The sequence below is a fragment of the Mandrillus leucophaeus genome, unplaced genomic scaffold, assembly GCF_000951045.1.
Source record: "Mandrillus leucophaeus isolate KB7577 unplaced genomic scaffold, Mleu.le_1.0 Scaffold18, whole genome shotgun sequence".
In the NCBI taxonomy this organism is placed as follows: domain Eukaryota; kingdom Metazoa; phylum Chordata; class Mammalia; order Primates; family Cercopithecidae; genus Mandrillus; species Mandrillus leucophaeus.
In genome coordinates, this window is record NW_012101809.1 from 291672 (window position 1) to 310245 (window position 18574).

Sequence of the window (18574 nt, forward strand, 5' to 3'; positions counted from 1 at the left end):
CACGTTCACTCATGAACTTCCACCAGCCCAACCACACACTGGCAGAGTGAGTGCCCTCTGAAGGACTCCCGGGGCTCCGGCCAGACAGGGAAGGATCTGGAAACCACATCCTGTGCAGAAACAAAAGTGGTGGGGGAGAGGCGGTTCACATAGAAAAGTGTAAACAAGGAATGACAACTGCTACTTTCAAATACTTGAAAGGTGGTAGATTAGAAATGCCAGTAGATTTACTATCTGTGGTTTAAAGGAAGGAAAGGAGGGGCAAGGGAGTGGGACAAAGATCAAATTCTGGTTGAAGGTAGATGAACTTTCACCATGAGCTAAAGGTAAATGAGCCTCTTTTTTTAATTAAGAGGCTCCACCAACAGAATGGGATGCCTCACCAGGTATTTAAAGAATCCATCACCACCACCACCACCCCCCAATTTAAATGGATGAGTCAGAGACATATGGGAGAGACTATGTCACTGGGGGAGAGGCAGGACTTGATGACTTCTAAGACCCCAATCATCCCTCAGGACTGTAGGATTTTCTAACAACCCAGATGAGTCCTAGAAAGTGGCAGATCCTATTAAAATCACAAGAATTAACTTTAAATATTTAAAAACTCCAAATAATAGACCTCTTATGTTAAGTAACATCCAACCCCACCAAATTCTACAAAATGGCCACTTAGAGTGGCCCTTGGACTCTGAAAATTGTGATCTATGTTTCTGTGGTTCTAACTGCTTCAATAAACCAGGAGGGACTCTGACAGCAGGGGACAGGCTGATGTTCTATAATCAACCTAAGTGATGTCATCCCCTCTCACAAGTCCAAGAAGTCCAGTTTCTTAAGTAACATAAGAAGACAGCTGGCCTCCAAATGACAAGCCCGCAAAATCGCCAGGGAGTTACATGGTAGTTCACTGAAGGAAGCTATTCCTTTAGCCACTAGTAAAACCCTCAAAAGCATTCATTTTAAACTGGGGGTCACAACCTATTAATGGTCACAAAATCAGTCCATGGGTCTTGATCAACATTTTTATTTTACTTTTTTAGGTGAAGTAGAACACAGTAGAATGGCTCAAAAATAGAACGCACTACACATCACGAGTGAATACTGTTTGGTCAAACTTCTGTTTCAGTTAAATATGTGTGTGTCATGATTAAATATCCTTCTTAACACAGTTGCCCTAAAGAACCAAAGCTTAGGACTAGGGACACAACCATGCAGAAAGAGCAGGCAGACCAGACACTCCGGGTTGAGATGATGAGTTTAATGCCACAGCCGACACCCACATTCACACTTTGGCTCCTTCAGACAACTTGATCTTTGGGACTAGACTTTGTACAGAGTCAAACACCACACAGAAGCACGTGGTTGCCACACGCAATACTCCTGCCTTTTAGCCAGGGGGACAAGATACCTATGTCTCATGATCAAAGTACTCTTTTAGTCTTAAATAAAAATTTTAATTTGCTTTGACCTCCCAAGGCTCTAATCCCAGTCTCCAAATTCGTCTCAAGGGATGTTCTCTTCACATGGGGACGGTTTAAACAGAGGCCGCCTCACCAGAGCAGCCTTTCAGTCCTGCAAGTGTCTCTGATCCATGATATGTACATGTAGGTTTGTGCAGGCAGGGAACACGCATGACAGAGAACTACTTTGGTGGTACTGGACGGGTGGTGTTTCTTCACTGGATTTTGGTGATGGCTTCATGGATGGAGGTGGCCACATAATCTAGATTTTTGGTGGTTAAGCCACTCACGTTGATTCGACCACTTGGCAGCAGGTAGATGTGCTTTTCATTGATCAGATACTCAACCTGCTTGGCTGTTGAAAACCAAAAGGAGACATAATCAGAGCAGAGGGGATCCTTAAAGCAGTGGAGGCTCAGCAATTGTATGGCAATTACAGCTTTCCTTCTTTCCCCTTAACAGAGAGAAGCAAAACAAAAGGCGCTATTTTGACCAACTGACAAACAGAAAAATATACTCACTAGATTCTGGAAAGTACTCTTACTAGTTCACCTTTGAAGCCCCAGAAAATTCAATATGGCTACTACTGATGGGAATTTTAATCTGGGATTGCCTTCCAACCAAGCCTTATACATTTACATCCACCAGGACACCCCTTTCAACTAAAAACAACCATCAGATGGACAGCGTTATGAAACACTGGCTATGAAGTGCCTCCTTTAGTTCTTCCCTAACCTGGACTTAACACTGAGCACCCGCAGCAGCCTCCCTTTGACATTTCATATTTACAGTACATTGGACAAGGCCCCAGGCATGAGGTACCTGATCAATACTGTGTGAATTAACCAACGAGCTGAGAAATGACACAGACCTCTCTGACCCAGCACCATCAGACTTCTGTTCATTTCTCAGCTCTCTCGCAGATGCAGCAGAGTTTTTCCATGTTTGCAGAAATGTATCACATATGAGTAAGAACAGACTACCTGTACTTCCTTTATACAACAGTCTCTAGAGCAGTTTTGCTATTTGGCAAATCCATTGATAGAATTTTAGTGAATCCGGCTGGGCACAGTGGCTCACGCCTGTGATCCCAGCACTTCGGGAGGCCAAGGTAGATGGATCACCTGAGGTCAGAAGTTCGAGACCAGCTAGGCCAACATGCTGAGACCCAGTCTCTACTAAAAATACAAAAATTAGCTGGGCGTGGTGGCACGTGCCTATGGTCCCAGCTACTCAGGAGGCTGAGGCAGGAGAATTGCTTGAAATCCAACAGGAGGAAGTTGCAGTGAGCCGAGATCACACCCCTGCACTCCAGCCTGGGTGACAGAGTGAGACTCTGTCTCAAAACATTTGGAAAAAAAAAAAAATTAGTGAATTATTGCTTAAGTAATTAGTACTTTTAAGATACCACCAACCTGAGGAAATGGAATAATAATAAAATCATCATAATCAGAGGAGCGAACACTTATGTGCTAGGCAGTGTTCTAAGCACTGCATCTTAGTTCATCCTGATAATAACTTTATCGTGCCTGTCTTATAAATAGGCCATAAAGACGTTAAATGGCCTTCCGAGGTTGCACAGCTGGTCAGTGGTGGATGTGGGATTTTTCAGGCAGGATTTTAAGTCCAGGCTGTACACTGTGATGCTACACTGCCTCTCTATGGAAGTAAAAACTCTGGACCCTGGACTCAGGGCTCCTTGAGGGAAACCAAAACAGTTCACCCCAAAATATACTTTGACATATTTTGAGATGGCTGTTCAGAGGGCCTACATACACAAGTAGCCCTGCAAAGCTGTCTTTTGTGAGAGAGATCTGTATCTGTAGAGAAAATCTGCATGGCTGCAGCTAGACTTTCTCTGAGGACCTCCCTTGTCCAGATCTACGGGAAATTAACTGAGAGTCTGATGCCTTTAAAGGTCTAAAAGAAATAGACCTTTACCAGCTATTTTCTCCGAGGGCTGCTACCTGTGACTTATCTACATAATATAACAAGACCACCTTTGCTAACCAGGCCTTCTCTTCTCTGTCTGCCACAACCTGTTTTGCCAAGCTCCAAGCTTCCATTCTTTCTGTAACCCCAAAATGATATAAAAGCATCAATCATCTGGCCATTTATTTTAGTTTTATTTTGTAAGACACCTGTGCAAGTTAATAAATTTGCATGCTGGCCAGGCACAGTGGCTCATGCCTGTAATCCAAGTACTTTGGGAGGCCAAGGAGGGAGGATTGCTCAAGCCCAGGAGTTAAAGACCAGCCTGGGCATCATAAGGAGACCCCCGTCTCTACAAAAAAATCTTAAGAATTAGTCGGGCGTGGCAGCACACGCCTGTGGTCCCAGGTACTACAAAGGCTGAGGTGGGTGGATTGCTTGGGCCTGGGAGGTCAAGGCTACAGTAAGCCACGATCGTGCCACTGCACTCCAGCCTGGGCAACAGAGTGAGACTCTGTCTCAAAAATAAATAAAAAAATTTGTATGACTTTTCTCCTATTAATCTGCCTTTTGTCAGCTGATTTCCAGCAAACTTTCAGAGGGCAAAGGGTAAGTTTTCCCTTGACCCCTCCAAACAAACAAACAAAGCAAGCTTCAGAAGTGGTTTACCTGTGTGAACTGGTCACCCAAGGCGATAGAGCCTCAAGCCAGCACAGCCCCGGGTGCACCACTGTTTCTAAAAACCTGTGCCCTGAGGCAGTGAGTAACGGCTCCTACGCTGGTTTTTGGTTTTGTTTTAGTAAAAATGAGGCCTTTCTACTTTTTCAGAGAAGGGAGTGTCAGAGTTTGAGAAGCCAGTAAAAGTTATGGACTCTTTCCCTAGAGTAGGGCCAAAATACACATACACAATTTTTTAAACATCATTTCAGGGGCTTCACAGTTCTCCTAAAAGTACATCCAGGGACTCCAGGTTAAAAGCCCCATTCTGACAGAAAAAAGATAACAAAGGAAGTATTGTAATGTGAGAATTGTAGAAACTAGATGGCGAGTGTATGGGAGTTCACTGTACAATTCCTCCAACTTTTCTGTATGTTTAAAACTTTTCCGGCCAGGTGCAGTAGCTCACGCTTGTAATCCCAGCACCTTGGAAGACCGAGGCAGGCAGATCACTTGAGCTCAGGAGTTTGAGATCAGCCTAAGCAATATGGTGAAACCCCGTTTCTACAAAAAAATTAGATGGGCATGGTAGTCCACGCCTGTGGTCCCAGCCACTCGGAGGCTGAGGTGGAAGGATCACCTGAGCCCAGGGGGTGGAAGTTGCAATGACTCGAGATTGCACCACTGCACTCTACCTTGGGTGACAGAGTGAGACCCTGTCTCAAAAAAAAAAAAAAAGAAAAAAGGCCGGGCATGGTGGCTCATGCCTATAATCCCAGCACTTTGGGAGGCGGGGCAGGTGGATCACTTTGAGGTCAAGAGTTTGAGACCAGCCTGGTCAACATGGTGAAACCCTGTCTCTACTAAAAATACAAAAATTAGCCAGGTGTGGTGGCTTATGCCTGTAGTCCCAGCTACTTGAGAGGCTGAGGCAGGAGAATCGCTTGAATCCAGGAGGTGGAGGTTGCAGTGAGCCGAGATCGTGCCACTGCACTCCAGCCTGAGCAACAGAGCAAGACTCTGTCTCAAAAAGAAAAAAAAAAAAAGTTGGGAGGAAAACAAAACCCCTGTTTTTAGTAAGGGCAAATGATGTCAAGTGCTAAAAATACAACTTTTGTGTTATAAGCACAGTTCTATTCTCATCATTTTCCCAATTCATAATATTAATAAAACTAATTTCCTCCTGTGGATAATGGGAAGATATGGATATTTTATAGGGAGACATTCCCATATTGTGAGCTTTTAGACTATTACTATTAAAGATTATTAATACTTCTGTTACTTATAATATTTTTACAATTGTGAGTGAATTAATTCTCCGTTCCACAGTCAAGAGGACATCTACAGCTAACTGAGCTATTTCTTTACTTTCTTAGGTAGCTTCATTTTACCCCAAAGTATTTTGAGGGGTCCACAATACAAGCTCTATTAACTTTCATTTATATTTATTTCCTTTGGATTTTTCTGAGAGCACTTCACGCTGGCACTGTGATGGCCCCAGTTAAATACCTCCCCACGGCCTCTGCTGTTATACCTACAAACCAAGCCAGCCACACATCCCTCCCTAGAGTCACTGGGACACACAGGTGAGTGGCCACATCTGCACTGTGGGAATTACTAAAGAAATGACGCCTGTAATCTCAGCTACTTGGGAGGCTGACGCAGGAGAATCGCCTGAATTCGGGAGGTGGAGGTTGCAGTGAGTCGAGATCACACCACTGCACTCCAGCTTGGGCAACAGAGCAAGACTCCATCTCAAAAAGAAGAAATGCCTCTTCTGTCATCAGATGGGACTGCAGATGGCAGATGTGCCCTACTGACAACCGACCAAGATCACGCATGACCGCCTACTAGATTTTCAGTCAGCTTTAATTCCAACCACCAATCTAGGTTCTTTTTTTTGTTTTGTTTTGAGACAGAGTCAAGCTCTGTTGCCCAGGCTAGAGTGCAGTGGCGTGGTGTCAGCTCACTGCAACCTCAGCCTCCCAGTTCACACCATTCTCCTGCCTCAGCCTCCCGAGTAGCTGGGACTACAGGCGCCCACCACCATGCCCAGCTAATTTTCTTGTATTTTTAGTAGAGACAGGGTTTCACCGTGTTAGCCAGGATGGTCTTGATCTCCCGAACTCGTGATCTGCCTGCCTTGGCCTCCCAAACTGCTGGGATTACAGGTGTGAGCCACTGCGCCCAGCCCAATCTAGGTTCTTGTTTATGAAATGCAGAGATAACTTTGTAACCCCTTTTTGAGGATAATACCTAGAAATAGGAAAGATCTGTTAAGAAATCAGGTCTCTGAATAATCATACATATTTATATTCAGGATTAAGGCAAACCCAAAATGTACCTGAGCATTTATAAGAACCTTTCATAAATTAAGGCTCCCAGCTACCAATCCTGTTACCTACTGGCTGGCTCTGAGCCACTTCCCAGCCCACAAAAATGGAAATATCTTGGCTGTGGGTCAGCAGGGCAGACCACAATACTCTTCTGAGACCCAAAGAGTTTACGAGACCGTGGGACACCGTAAGAAAACCTAACTTGTCTTGGTCCAAAGCAACGGCTACCCAATTAGGCAAAGGCCGTGAAGGTGAGCTCAAGGCCAGCGACTGAAAGGAATGTTGTGTGTCTACATGCACACATGTGCTGGAGGTGGTGGGGGCCACTTACGGTTCAACCCAGTGTAGCTGAACATGCCAATTTGATCAGTGATGTGGTTCCAGGTCCCAGGGGTTTTGAGGGCTTCTAGTCGTGCCCTGAGTTCAGATCTCATGGTCAGAATCCGGTCAGCCATTGTCTTCACATTACCTTTCCTGAAGCATGGACAGTGACATAAATACCAATCCAGACAGGAAAGATGGTACCCGAAAACACACAGGTTTAAAAACCGTAATTTAAATGACAGCTGACAATGGGATCATAACCTGCCTATTATGGCATGTGGATGTCTGGATGGGTGGATGAACATACCAGAGAGAGAGACACTTAGGGGGAAGAAGGAAAGGACTACATTTCCTAGTGAGTCTAGTGCTGGTCTTGGGTATATTGGCCATAATACACCCACGTTTCAACTCAGGCTTCACCGAGGTGCTGCTATAGATATTAATAGGGTAATATGTTTCATCAGGACTTATTAAATAGAGATTGCAGATGTAGCTACTATATAAAATTACTGTTCTAAAATAAGATAAAGTGTAGGTAAGTTACAGATAAAAACCAAGAGCTCCCAAACTGTTAAACTGCCTAGAGGCTGGGTATTCTATTCTGTTGGGAATGCCTTTCTGGGTTTTCAAACTTTATGGGGAGGAAGACTGGGTGGAGGGGAAATTGGGGAAAACTACCATTCACCGAGTGCCCCCTCCTCTCTTCCAGGTGTTGTGTTATGCACATGTGAGGTAGGTATCAGCCCGTTTTACAAATATCTGAGAGTCAAAGAAGTTAACGTAATTTGATCCTGCTTCTGCCAAAATGAAAGGAAGAGACCCAGTTAAATGTACTGGGACAATTACTGCTCTGCACTCTCCACCCCCTGGCCCACCAAACTGGGAGCCCCTTACCATTCCTCAAAGAGCTCAGGGTTAGAGAGGGTGTCAGCCACGATTCGTGCTCCCTGGGCGGGGGGATTGGACCAAGTAATCCGCACAATCTTCTCCATCTGGGAAAGGACTCGCAGGATGCTCTCAGGTTCTTTTCCAACCACAGTCAGATTCCCGACTCTCTCATCTAAAGAGAGGGAACACAATCAGCTGTGGCTGCCGAAGCGGGGAGTGATGCGGGGAGATGGGGCTGTAACTCCTCGGGAGAGCACTCACTGTAGAGTCCGAAGTTCTTGGAGAAGGACTGGGCACAGAAGAACTCGAAGCCTTCAGACACAAAATAGCGAATGGCCCAGGCATCTCTCTCTAGGTTTCCAGATGCAAAGCCCTGATAGGCTGAGTCAAAGAAGGGGAACAGAAACCGGTGCTGCGGGGAAGGAAAGTGAGTCAAGGCAGGAAATCCTTCTGGCACCAACCTCAGACACCAGCCTTCCTTCCCCAGCTGATGCCTGGAGGGAATTTCAAACGCTGTCCATTTCTCCTGTTTCTTGACTATATGCACCCAAACACCACTTTACATCCATTTCTCTCTACAACCAGCAAGTGCAACCTTTTCCGTAAACTTTACTTTTTAAAAGTACATTGTCCTAGAGTATCCCCATTCAGCTTAAACAGGGCTTACTTCTGATGCAAGGAGGCAGTGTCCTACGTTGTGGATTCTCCTCCGTAAATTTCTGGCGTGAGAGCCTTAGTCAAGTGTAGGCTTGGTATCCCCAGGGCTCCTCACAACCTCAAGGCTATTCTACTAGGTACTCAAGAGGAAGGGAACAGAGTAGCCTCCATTCTTGTCACTCATCTCCTCAAAGAGCTCTCCACAGGGAACCTGCTTCTACAGCTGGGCTCTCTGAGTGGACACCGCTTCCCTCCCTAGAACTGTCTAAGCCTTTGGTTATACTTTGATTCCCATCTCTTAGGTGTATCTTGATTAGGCGGGACTGGGAGGTGTCTGGACTCCTAGCCCAGGATGACTCCTCTACAGCTCATCCCCCACATCCTGGCACCCCCCAAGTCCTATCAGTCCTGTCTCTTCAGAGCTCCCAAATCCTTTTCCATCTCAATGTCCCCACTGCTACCTACTTCATCCAGGTCACCATCAACTCCTACCTGGGCTATGGCAACGGTCTCCTAACTGCTCCCACAGCCTGTTTAGTCTTGCCTCTCTCTGATCCATTCCCCGCTGTGACATCAGGGTGACCTTAAGATCATGCACATCTGATCATGTCACTCCCCGACATCCAAGATTTCAGTGGTTCCCCACTGCCCTGAGAATAAAGTCTAAGCCTCAGTACAGAGGCCGCCCCTATTCACTCTAGTCTCATCTCTCACACTCCCCATGATCTCTGCCTGGGGCTTCTGACTATGCTCTGCCCTCTGCAGAGTACATCCCTTCCCTGTCAACGCCTGTCTGCTGATGCCTTCTTAACTATTCCCCATCCTACAGGACTCAACATGGAAACCACTTCTTCCAGGAAGGTTCCTGCCACCAACCCCCAACTCCCACATATACACTGCCCAAAGTCTGCACTATGTACCCCCATATAACACCATCAACACAGCTATCTCACAGTATCGCAGCTGCCTTAGTACTCGTCCATCTCCACAAACAGGCTGTCTGTCTTTGAGGGTAGGGACTGCATCTGCTCCGTTCAATACTGTATTCCCACAGTGCCCAATACACAGACAGCAGTTCCTCAGTAAGTATTCTACAGACTCGTTAACGAAGAATAGACACACTTTCAGCTAGGAATTCCCACCTAGAAATTACGCCAAAGAAATCATAAAGGGAAGTTTTGTTATGTAATTGTTCATCAGATCAAGTAATCTGAAGTAAACCTAAATATTCATCAGATGATTTACCCCATCCCTCATATGACACATCCATGAAAGGAATATAATATAGCTATGAAAAATCATGCTGCAAAATATTCAATGACGTGTATATAAAGAAGTGAAAATGAAAAACAAATTGTGTTGCAAAAAACAGTACAGACAAAATGATCTCATCTTTGTAAAACATATATATATAAAACTAGACACACACATACACACACACACACACACACACACACACACACACAGTCTGACATTCCATCTACCAAAACATTAACAGTGTCTTTCTTTAGGTAATAAAATTTACAGTTAATACTTATTTTTTCTTTGGACTTTTCCCATTTTCCTAATTTCTCAGTGAACAGCAAACAGGTATTACTTCTGAATACATTAAATAAGAAAACATACTATTTTTTAAGAGATGCTCAGAAGAGGCAGTTACCTTCATGACAGAAGCAATCTGCTTCCACTGCTCCGGAGTTGGGTCGGTCCCAGTTGGGTTGTGTGCACAGGCATGGAGGACAATGATGGAGAACTCAGGAGCGTTCTGAGGAGAAGGAAGCTATGTCAGTTCTGACACTGACGGGAATACTGGGAGACAGCAGCAGATCAGTCAGTGATGGAGGGCAAAGGGCAATCATATTCTTGTCACTCTTTCATGTCTCTTTTGTGCCCTCTCTCTTATGTGCTATGTCAGAAACCACCATCTGGTGTGGGGAAGGTGTCTCAGACCCCTTCACTTAGCAACTGGTCCAAAGACTTTGCCTGCTATTCCTGACACCATGCAATTCTCTACTTTTTCCTCTAAATCACCCACCTCCAGATCATTCAGGAAGCCCTGGAGGTCCAGTCCTCTCTTCTCTGCATCCCAGTAGCGATAGGACCGAATGTCTTTAAAACCAGCAGCGGAAAATACAGCATTGTGATTCTCTGCATGCAAAGGAGTAAAAAGTTAAGCACTTTTACAAACACTAGGAGGCATGAGTGGAAAGGATGCAAGTCAGCTTCCAGGGCCCTCCCAGGCTCAGTGTCCACTGGGCATCATCCAGGCTGGGGGTTAAGATGTAGAGGAATGACTGTAACCAAGAACAAGTTCAACCAGTCACATTAATGCCAGACTTATATTCTACTACAATGATACTTTCTGCATCTACATTCTATGCCTCCTCTGGGGAGTTTCAACATAGCCTTGGTAGATACAAGTCTACCAAGAGTCTTGAGAAAGAGTATTCTTAACTTGGTTTTGAGCAGCAGCAAGTTTCTCATGCACTGCCATAACCCACTGTTCAAACCATTCCCAATGGTCAGTTGTTCCAGGGCTGGATTACATTTTCTGTGTAACCAGGGAGAGTCATGAGGATAATTCTCTCTGGTTTCTGTTTTTCCTCTCACTTCAGCTGAAAAACTCACCCCAGGTTGGTGAGGACACATAGACGGGTGTGTTCTTGTTGTTTGTTCCGTTGTACCAGCGCGCTAAGAAATCAGCCCCAATTCGAAGTGCACCCGTTCCCCCCAAAGACTGCACACCTCCTACCTGAAAGAGAAGAAATAGGGTCACAGGCTGATAATGGTAAGGTTAGATAATATTTATAAAAGTAAGGTAATAATGAGTACTTACTCTGTGCCTGTTCTGTGCTAAGCCCTTTAATCATATTATCTCATCAAAACCTTACAACAACTACATAAAAAAGGTACTATGATTTGCCCATGTTTACAACTGAGGAAACTGAGGCTGAGAGAGGTAAAGAACCTTGCTCAAAGTTACCAGCTACTGAGCAGGAGTGCCAGTCTTCAACCCAGGAGGTCTGACACTAGAAGAAGCTTCCTTTCTGAACACAGAGGTAGAGGACACACCAAGGCCACAGAGTGTGTGTGTGTGTGTGTGTGTGTGCGTGCACGCGTGTGCACGCATGCACATGCCTTAGAAGGCAAACCCATCTCTTCAGCACCCATCCTAAGATCAAACTTACCCTCTAGCATAAGCCTCTAAAACAGTGTTCCTAACTTGTCATTGACATCAATCTGTACTACTCCTCATCTCTAGAATTCAGGCTTATTAATCCTTAGAAGTACATTCTAACAAAACAGAGGTGATGCATGAATACTACTTTCCTCTCCTTGGCTTCCTCTCTCTCTCTCTTTTTTTTTTTTTTTTTTTTGAGACAGAGTCTCATTCTGTTGCCCAGGCTGGAGTGCAGTGGCATGGTCTCGGCTCACTGCAACCTCCGCCTCCCAGGTTCAAGTGATTATCCTGCCTCAACCTTCTGAGTAGCTGGGACTACAGGTGCCCGCCACCATGCCTGGCTAACTTTTTGTATATTTAGTGGAGACGGGATTTCATCATTTTGGCCAGGCTGGTCTCGAACTCCTGACCTTGTGATCCACCTGCCTTGGCCTCTCAAACTGCTGGGATTACAGGTGTGAGCCACTGCACCTGGCCGGCTTCCTCTCATCTTAAAGTGACCTAACATAGGCAACAATAAAAGTCATATTTTATCTTTTTATTTATTTATTCATTTTACTTTAAGTTCTGGGATACATGTGCAGAATGTGCAGGTTTGTTATATAGGTATACATGTGTCATGGTGGTTTGTTGCACCCATCAACCCGTCATCTAGGTTTTAAGCCCCGCATGCATTAGGTATTTGTCCTAATGCTCTCCCTCCCCTTGCCAACCAACCACTGACAGGCCCTGGTGTGTGATGTTCCCCTCCCTGTATCCACGTGTTCTCATTGTTCAGCTCCCACTTATAAGTCAGAAGATGTGGTGTTTGGTTTCCTATTCCTATATTTTATCATTTACAAAATGCTTTCACGTACATTCAATGCCCACATGCCCTCAAAAGTCAAGTCTATATCCCCTGACACATGAGGAACTGATTCAGAGACATGTTTTCCCAAAGGATACACAGCTGTGAGTGGCACAGCTCAGCACAAATCCAGGTTTTCTATTCTAGACCGAGTCACTACATTCTAATGATGTAGTTATTAGAATAGATCTTTGCCTATAGATCTTTGACTTTGCTTCTTCAAAATTCTAATTAGGTTTCAGCATAAGTCAGCAGAAAAATGTCATAAACCACGTTGCCCAATTTACCTCAAGGATTGAAGAGAAAGGAAGAAAAAGATCACATGAAAAAGTATATCTAGCCAGACGCAGTGGCTCACGCCTGTGATCCCAGTACTTTGGGAGGCCAAGGCAGGTGGATCACTTGAGCCCAGGAGTTTGAGATCCAGCCTGGCCAACACGGTGAAACCCTGTCGCTGCTAAAATTACAAAAAAATTAGCCAGGCATGGTGGCACACACCTGTAATCCCAGCTACTCGGGAGGCTGACACACGAGAATCATTTGAACCTGGGAGGTAGAGGTTGCAATGAGCCAAGATGGCACCACTGCCCTCCAGCCTGGGCAACATGGCAAGACTCTGTCTCAAATAAATAAATAAATACAAGGAGGGACACACACCAATCTTCTAACAGTGGCAACCTCTGGAGAGGGGTCCAAGGATGTAGTGGTTGAAAGGGACTTTGGCCTAATCTGTAAGTCGTTTTTTTAAAAATAAGATGAATGTATTCATGTATTAGTCATAAAATTTTACAACAATTTAAAACATCTATTTAGATGTCTGAAATTTACTATTAAATAATCCAGCTCTGGCGGAGGGCAGGGAGGCAGGGAGGCAGGGAGGCAGGGAGTGGGGTAGAGGGAAATATACAGGATTGAACCTATACAGATAATTGTTGAAGCTAGGTGATGGATACATTCCTCATACTAGCAGGGATTCATTCTTCATACTGTTTTCTCTACTTTCATATAGATTTGAAATTTTCCATAATAAAAAGGTTTTTTTTGTTGTTGCTTTTTGTTTTTTGAGAGAGTCTCGCTCTGTTGCCCAGGCTGGACTGCAGAGGTGCGATCTCGGCTTACTGCAACCTCTGCCTCCTGGATTCAAGTGATTCTCCTGCCTCAGCCTCCTGAGTAGCTGGGATTACAGACATGCGCCACCACACCAAAAAAAAACCTTGGTTATTTTTTTTTTTTTTGTTGGGGTGGGGTTTTCCCCTTTTTGTTCGGGCGGTTTTGGACTTCTTGCCTTGTTGTTCGGCTTGCTTGGGCTTCCCAAGTTGTTGGGTTTCCGGTTTTGGGCCCCGGCGGTTGGCCATTAGATGGTTTTTAAACTTTTTTTTGGGGAGGAAAGGTTTCTTAATTTTTTTTAGGACCTTACCTAACATTGATGCTAAAAGACAACAAAAGGGAAAAAAGTAGAATGAGAGACCTAGCTCGTACCTTGATACTAACTTCCCAAGTAAACACTAATGAACAGTATTAATCCAGCAGTACATTCAAATTACCCCCTTGATTGAGAGTCATCCCATGAATGGATTATAAGAGACATAAAACCTGCCATGCTGCTAGATAGAGAAAACCCAAGTGATCATCACAACAGATAAGAAAAGCTTGGCTATTCCTGAGATAAATGCTTAGTAATATAGGAAACAGTGGATACTCCCTGACAATGACTGAAAAAAATTCATTCAACCCATAAGTCAGCTTAAAAACAATAAATCGTTTAGCAGAAACCCCATTTAAGCCAGGAACAAGGCAATGATACCAATTATCGGCACTATTATGCACCAATGTTCTGTTTGTATTTATAGGTGTGAGCATCTGTGAAAGAATACTATCTGAAATATGAAACATAAGCAAAGTTGACACTCAAGGGGATGCAGAAGTAAACACAGCTGTACATTACAGAGAGGAGCGAAGGCAGTGCACTGGGGTGAAAATGCTCAGTGTATGTCAGATTTGGTGGGCTAACTTCTCTGTTCTTTACAGTGATCTTTACTGAGCACTCATCCCTTGCTATTACTTTAAAAGTTTTGCCCCCACATTGTGGCTTACCTGAATTTTTTATGCAAATTGCTACCAAGATGATACAACACAAATGTGCATTTATTTTTTATAGGTTTGTCATCCAGCTAAGTTGAATGTCAATTTCATACATGACTTCACATTTCAGATACCTAAGACACTCTGGAGTGCTAATACTTCCTAAGCATATGAGCAAGACTTCCCTTGAACATGGTTTTAACTTCTGGAAACATGACAGACGCCAGTGGAAACATTTCCAGGCATAATTTTTCATTTCCGGTGCCCAACTTTTAACTCCACCCATTCTCTCCCACTACAGAAAGCCAATTCATTTTTTTAAAAAGTCAGAATACTTTAAAAATGTGCTTAGAAGAGATAAACCCACTCTACATTAACTAATCCTTGACATCCATGATATATATGACACTTGAAGTATCAAATTCTCAAGAAGTTATCACTCCCTAAAACTATATTAAATACTGGATGGCTTCAGTGAAACACAAGTTGCTCTAAATATCAGCAATTAACAGAAACAAGTTTTTGGTGAATCAATAACATAGCAATTTGGTCATTCTGCGAACTGATTTTTGGCAAATTGTCCTACAACCTAAGAATGTACTTGTTATAAAGGAAAATCACAACATCAAAGGAAGTAAGTACAGACTTCTCAAGGAGCCAGGCAACTGGACCTGGGTAAACAGGAGTATCCAGAAGAAGGGAAATCCAGGAAGACTTGGTATGAAGCTAGACAGAGCAGGCCACTGCTAGACATGTCAGCATATGATTGCTGGATTCTAGAACCCTTGTCTGAGATAACAATTTGTCAATACTATGACTTCACTGTGAGGACTAGGAGAGCAACCAGGAGCTGCCTGTGGCCAGAGCCATACTGCATTCATCTGGGTGGCTCCAGCATCTCTCACGGCATCTGGCACATGGTACTACATAAGCATGTGCTGAACTAGACGAAGAAAGAAGACAGTGGTTGTTGGGAACAGGCCCCCCAAAATCTGGCCATAAACTGGCCCTAAAACTGGCCATAAACAAAATCTCTGCAGCACTGTGACATGTTCATGATGGCCATAACCCCCACGCTGGAAGGTTGTGGGTTTACCGGAATGAGGGCAAGGAACACCTGGCCCACCCGGGGTGGAAAACCGCTTAAAGGCGTTCTTAAACCACTAACAGCAGCAAGCGTGATCTGTGCCTTAAGGACATGCTCCTGCTGCAGTTAACTAGCCAAACCCATTCCTTTATTTCAGCCCATCCCTTTGTTTCCCATAAGGAATACTTTTAGTTAATCTATAATCTATGAAAACAATGCTTATCACTGGCTTGCTGTCAATAAATAAGTGGGTAAATCTCTGTTTGAGGCTCTCAGCTCTGAAGGCTATGAGAACCCTGATTTCCCACTTCACACCTCTATATTTCTGTGTGTGTGTGTCTTTAATTCCTCTAGCGCCGCTGGGTTTGGGTCTCCCCGTCCGAGCTGGTCTCGGCAAGTGGTGAAAAGATGTGAGCCACGGCAAGAGCCCCAAGTCTCCTACAGGCAATCAAAGCGAGAGTGGGATGTCATGATGTGACAATGAGTCATGGCCCACGAGCCCTCCTTTCTACAATGCTCAGTAATCTCAAAGCTGAAACAGTACTACGCTGGGGATGAAAAATGAACATTTCTGTCTGGATCCTAAGATCTAAAAGTGGAAAAGTAGTACAAGGGAGTGAGGAGTCCAGAAAATAGGTCTCCACAAAATGGGTAAAGGATCTGGAAATGTTGAATCTGGAGAAGAAAAATCTAAGGGAAGAAATGATTACTGCTGGTTTTCTTGTTCATTCATTCTTTCATTTATGTCTCATCTTTAGTTTTGGCTCAAATGTCATTTCTATTTCTATCATAACCACCCTAGTTAAAACTGTATCCACTCCCAGAATTCCTAACATGCCTCCTCCTGCTCTATTTTCATAGCATTTATCATCTTTAGTATACTACATCATTTTCTTATTGATATAGTCAATAAGATTACATTTGTAGTCTGTTCCTCTCCCCAAAACTGAAAGCAAAGGCAGAGGATTCTGTATATTTGAGTCCCTGCTGTGCTCTAGCATCTGAACAGTGCCTGGCTCTAGTAGTGGGCATCTGATGACTGAAGGAATGAATGAATCCAAACCTCTGTAATCTGAGGTACCTGGGTAAGAGCCAAATGCTGAAAATCTGCAAGGTAAATAAGTAAGCAATGATCCCTGCTCTGGGGAAAGTTAGGGTCTTGTGGGAGATGAAGACTTATAAAATTGTCCACTATAGTAAGCACAGTTAAGTACTGTTATTCCCAAGCTGTGAACAAAGTCCTGTGATAACTCAGAGAGCTTAAACAACAAGCTCTGCCTAAAATACCTAAGGACTCAGTGTGGAAGTGACCCCTGATCAGCTCTTGAAGGACTTAGAGGTGGGGACTGCAGAGCTAGAGAAGTAAGGGAGGGCATTCCAAGTGGAGGGAAGGGCCAGGCAAAGGTTCTTAGTCATGGCAGGGCCCAGTAAGTCTAGAAAACAGCAAGGCTCTTAGAATGGCAGGACCTCTAGTGGAGTGAGGGGAAGTCACCAACTGTAAGAACAGGATGACTTTCAGTTTCTAAAGAGAAAATACATTCTCACCCAAAACTTACCCGTTTCTCCTTGAGAGCTGGGCTGTCATCCCCAAGGGCAAGACGAGAAGCACAGCTCCGGAACTCGGCCAGGCCCAGGATTGGCAGATACTCATGGTTTAGGCTATTGTCATTAGCAATCTTCTGCTCCACTTTCTTCACTACTGGCAAAACCCAGGGATGGCAGTCATCGGTGCGATATGCTGGAGAATGGAAAAGGGTTATATACAGAGGAGGCTGAGGCTGTATCCAAGGTAAGAGTTTGTAACTGTGAACTGGGAGAATCCCACCACCTTCCAGTCAAAACAGAACAGTGAAGGAAATTGGAGAAAAGTTCGTTCACTTACTGAGTACCTAATTTGAGCCAAGCACTGGGGTAGGTGTTGGGCAAACATAAGGGCAGATGTGGTCCCCATCCTTGTGGAACTTACAGCTCTTAACTATGTGACCTCCAAAAAGTAGAATGCTGAAATGAAACTGGGACATCACAGAGCCTGGTCACATAAGACAGTACATAGAAAAGCACTCTGCAAAGTAAAAAGCAACTTGCAAATGTCATGTCAATATCGCTATTGCATTGAAGTCTCTAGGCCATTGGCCCAGCAGTCTTCCTTCTGTATCTCCCCAAGAGACTTCCAGAAAAAGCCTAGGTGCTACTTCCACATGAACTTGGCACCTTTAACACAAACATGGAGAAGGAGCAGAAGAAGGCCCACCACTCCTCCTGTCCTAGAAGAGCAGAAATAAGACGAATGATAAGCAAATGCCCTGAGGATTTCAACAACAGGTGACACAATCACCCAAGGACCCACTTAAACACATCTTTATCCTCTCTGTATTCTGACCTCAGCCAGTGTTTACCCTTCCAACTTCATTCCCCTTCATCTGCCTCACCCTTTCATTGATCTAAATTGATCTGGTTCACAATATTTAATCTTGCTCTACAGTAAACCTCTAAGTATTTCCTCTTCCTCTGAAAGTATTTTTAAGTCACTCTGAGTTATCCATCACCAATTTCTTTCCCTACACTATTCTATGATTATGTTAGGATTAGAGCTTTACAGGGCAGTTGCTTTAGCCTTGCACCCACGTCAATAATCTCTCCAAGTAGGACTCCTGGCAGGGGTCGTTTGTCTCTCTGCTTGAATGTTTAGGTCCAGAATAAGCCTATACTTACGCAAGTAATTCTGAAATGGAAACAAAATTTTAGACTGATTCTGATTTTTATTTTCTTGATTTCTGCCCAACATTAATCCCTGACTTTAAAAAAAAAAAAAAATCACATTTTAGGGTTGTTGTTATTGTTTACTGAACAACACATTGATTGCAGAAAATTGGGAAAAGCCCAGAAGATAAAAAATAAACATAATTAATGTGTGATTGTGTTTTGAAACGTGAGAAGGAAATGAGATTTGGTAGGGGTCAGGAGTGGAATGATATGGTTTGGCTCTGTGTCCCCACCCAAATCTCATGTTCAATTGTAATCCCCAGTGTTGATGGACCATGGGGGCAGATTTCTCCCTTGCTTTTCTTGTGACAGCGAGTGAGTTCTCACTACATCTGGTTGTTTAAAAGTGTGTAGCACCTC

The 18574-nt window shown here is 44.1% G+C and overlaps 1 protein-coding gene across 1 annotated transcript in view; it reads right to left on the reverse strand.

The window, feature by feature from the left end:
• Positions 1 to 1008: 1008 nt before the first annotated feature.
• Positions 1009 to 18574, reverse strand: part of GOT1 (glutamic-oxaloacetic transaminase 1, soluble) — a 30446-nt gene continuing 12880 nt past the window's right edge. The window contains exons 3-9 of the mRNA XM_011977374.1: positions 10883 to 11006; positions 10290 to 10402; positions 9915 to 10019; positions 7859 to 8009; positions 7604 to 7769; positions 6717 to 6859; positions 1009 to 1815 (exon numbers count right to left, since the gene is read on the reverse strand). Coding sequence (XP_011832764.1) covers positions 1676 to 1815; positions 6717 to 6859; positions 7604 to 7769; positions 7859 to 8009; positions 9915 to 10019; positions 10290 to 10402; positions 10883 to 11006 — 942 coding nt within the window. The 3' untranslated portion in view covers positions 1009 to 1675. The remainder of the gene's footprint in view (positions 1816 to 6716; positions 6860 to 7603; positions 7770 to 7858; positions 8010 to 9914; positions 10020 to 10289; positions 10403 to 10882; positions 11007 to 18574) is intronic.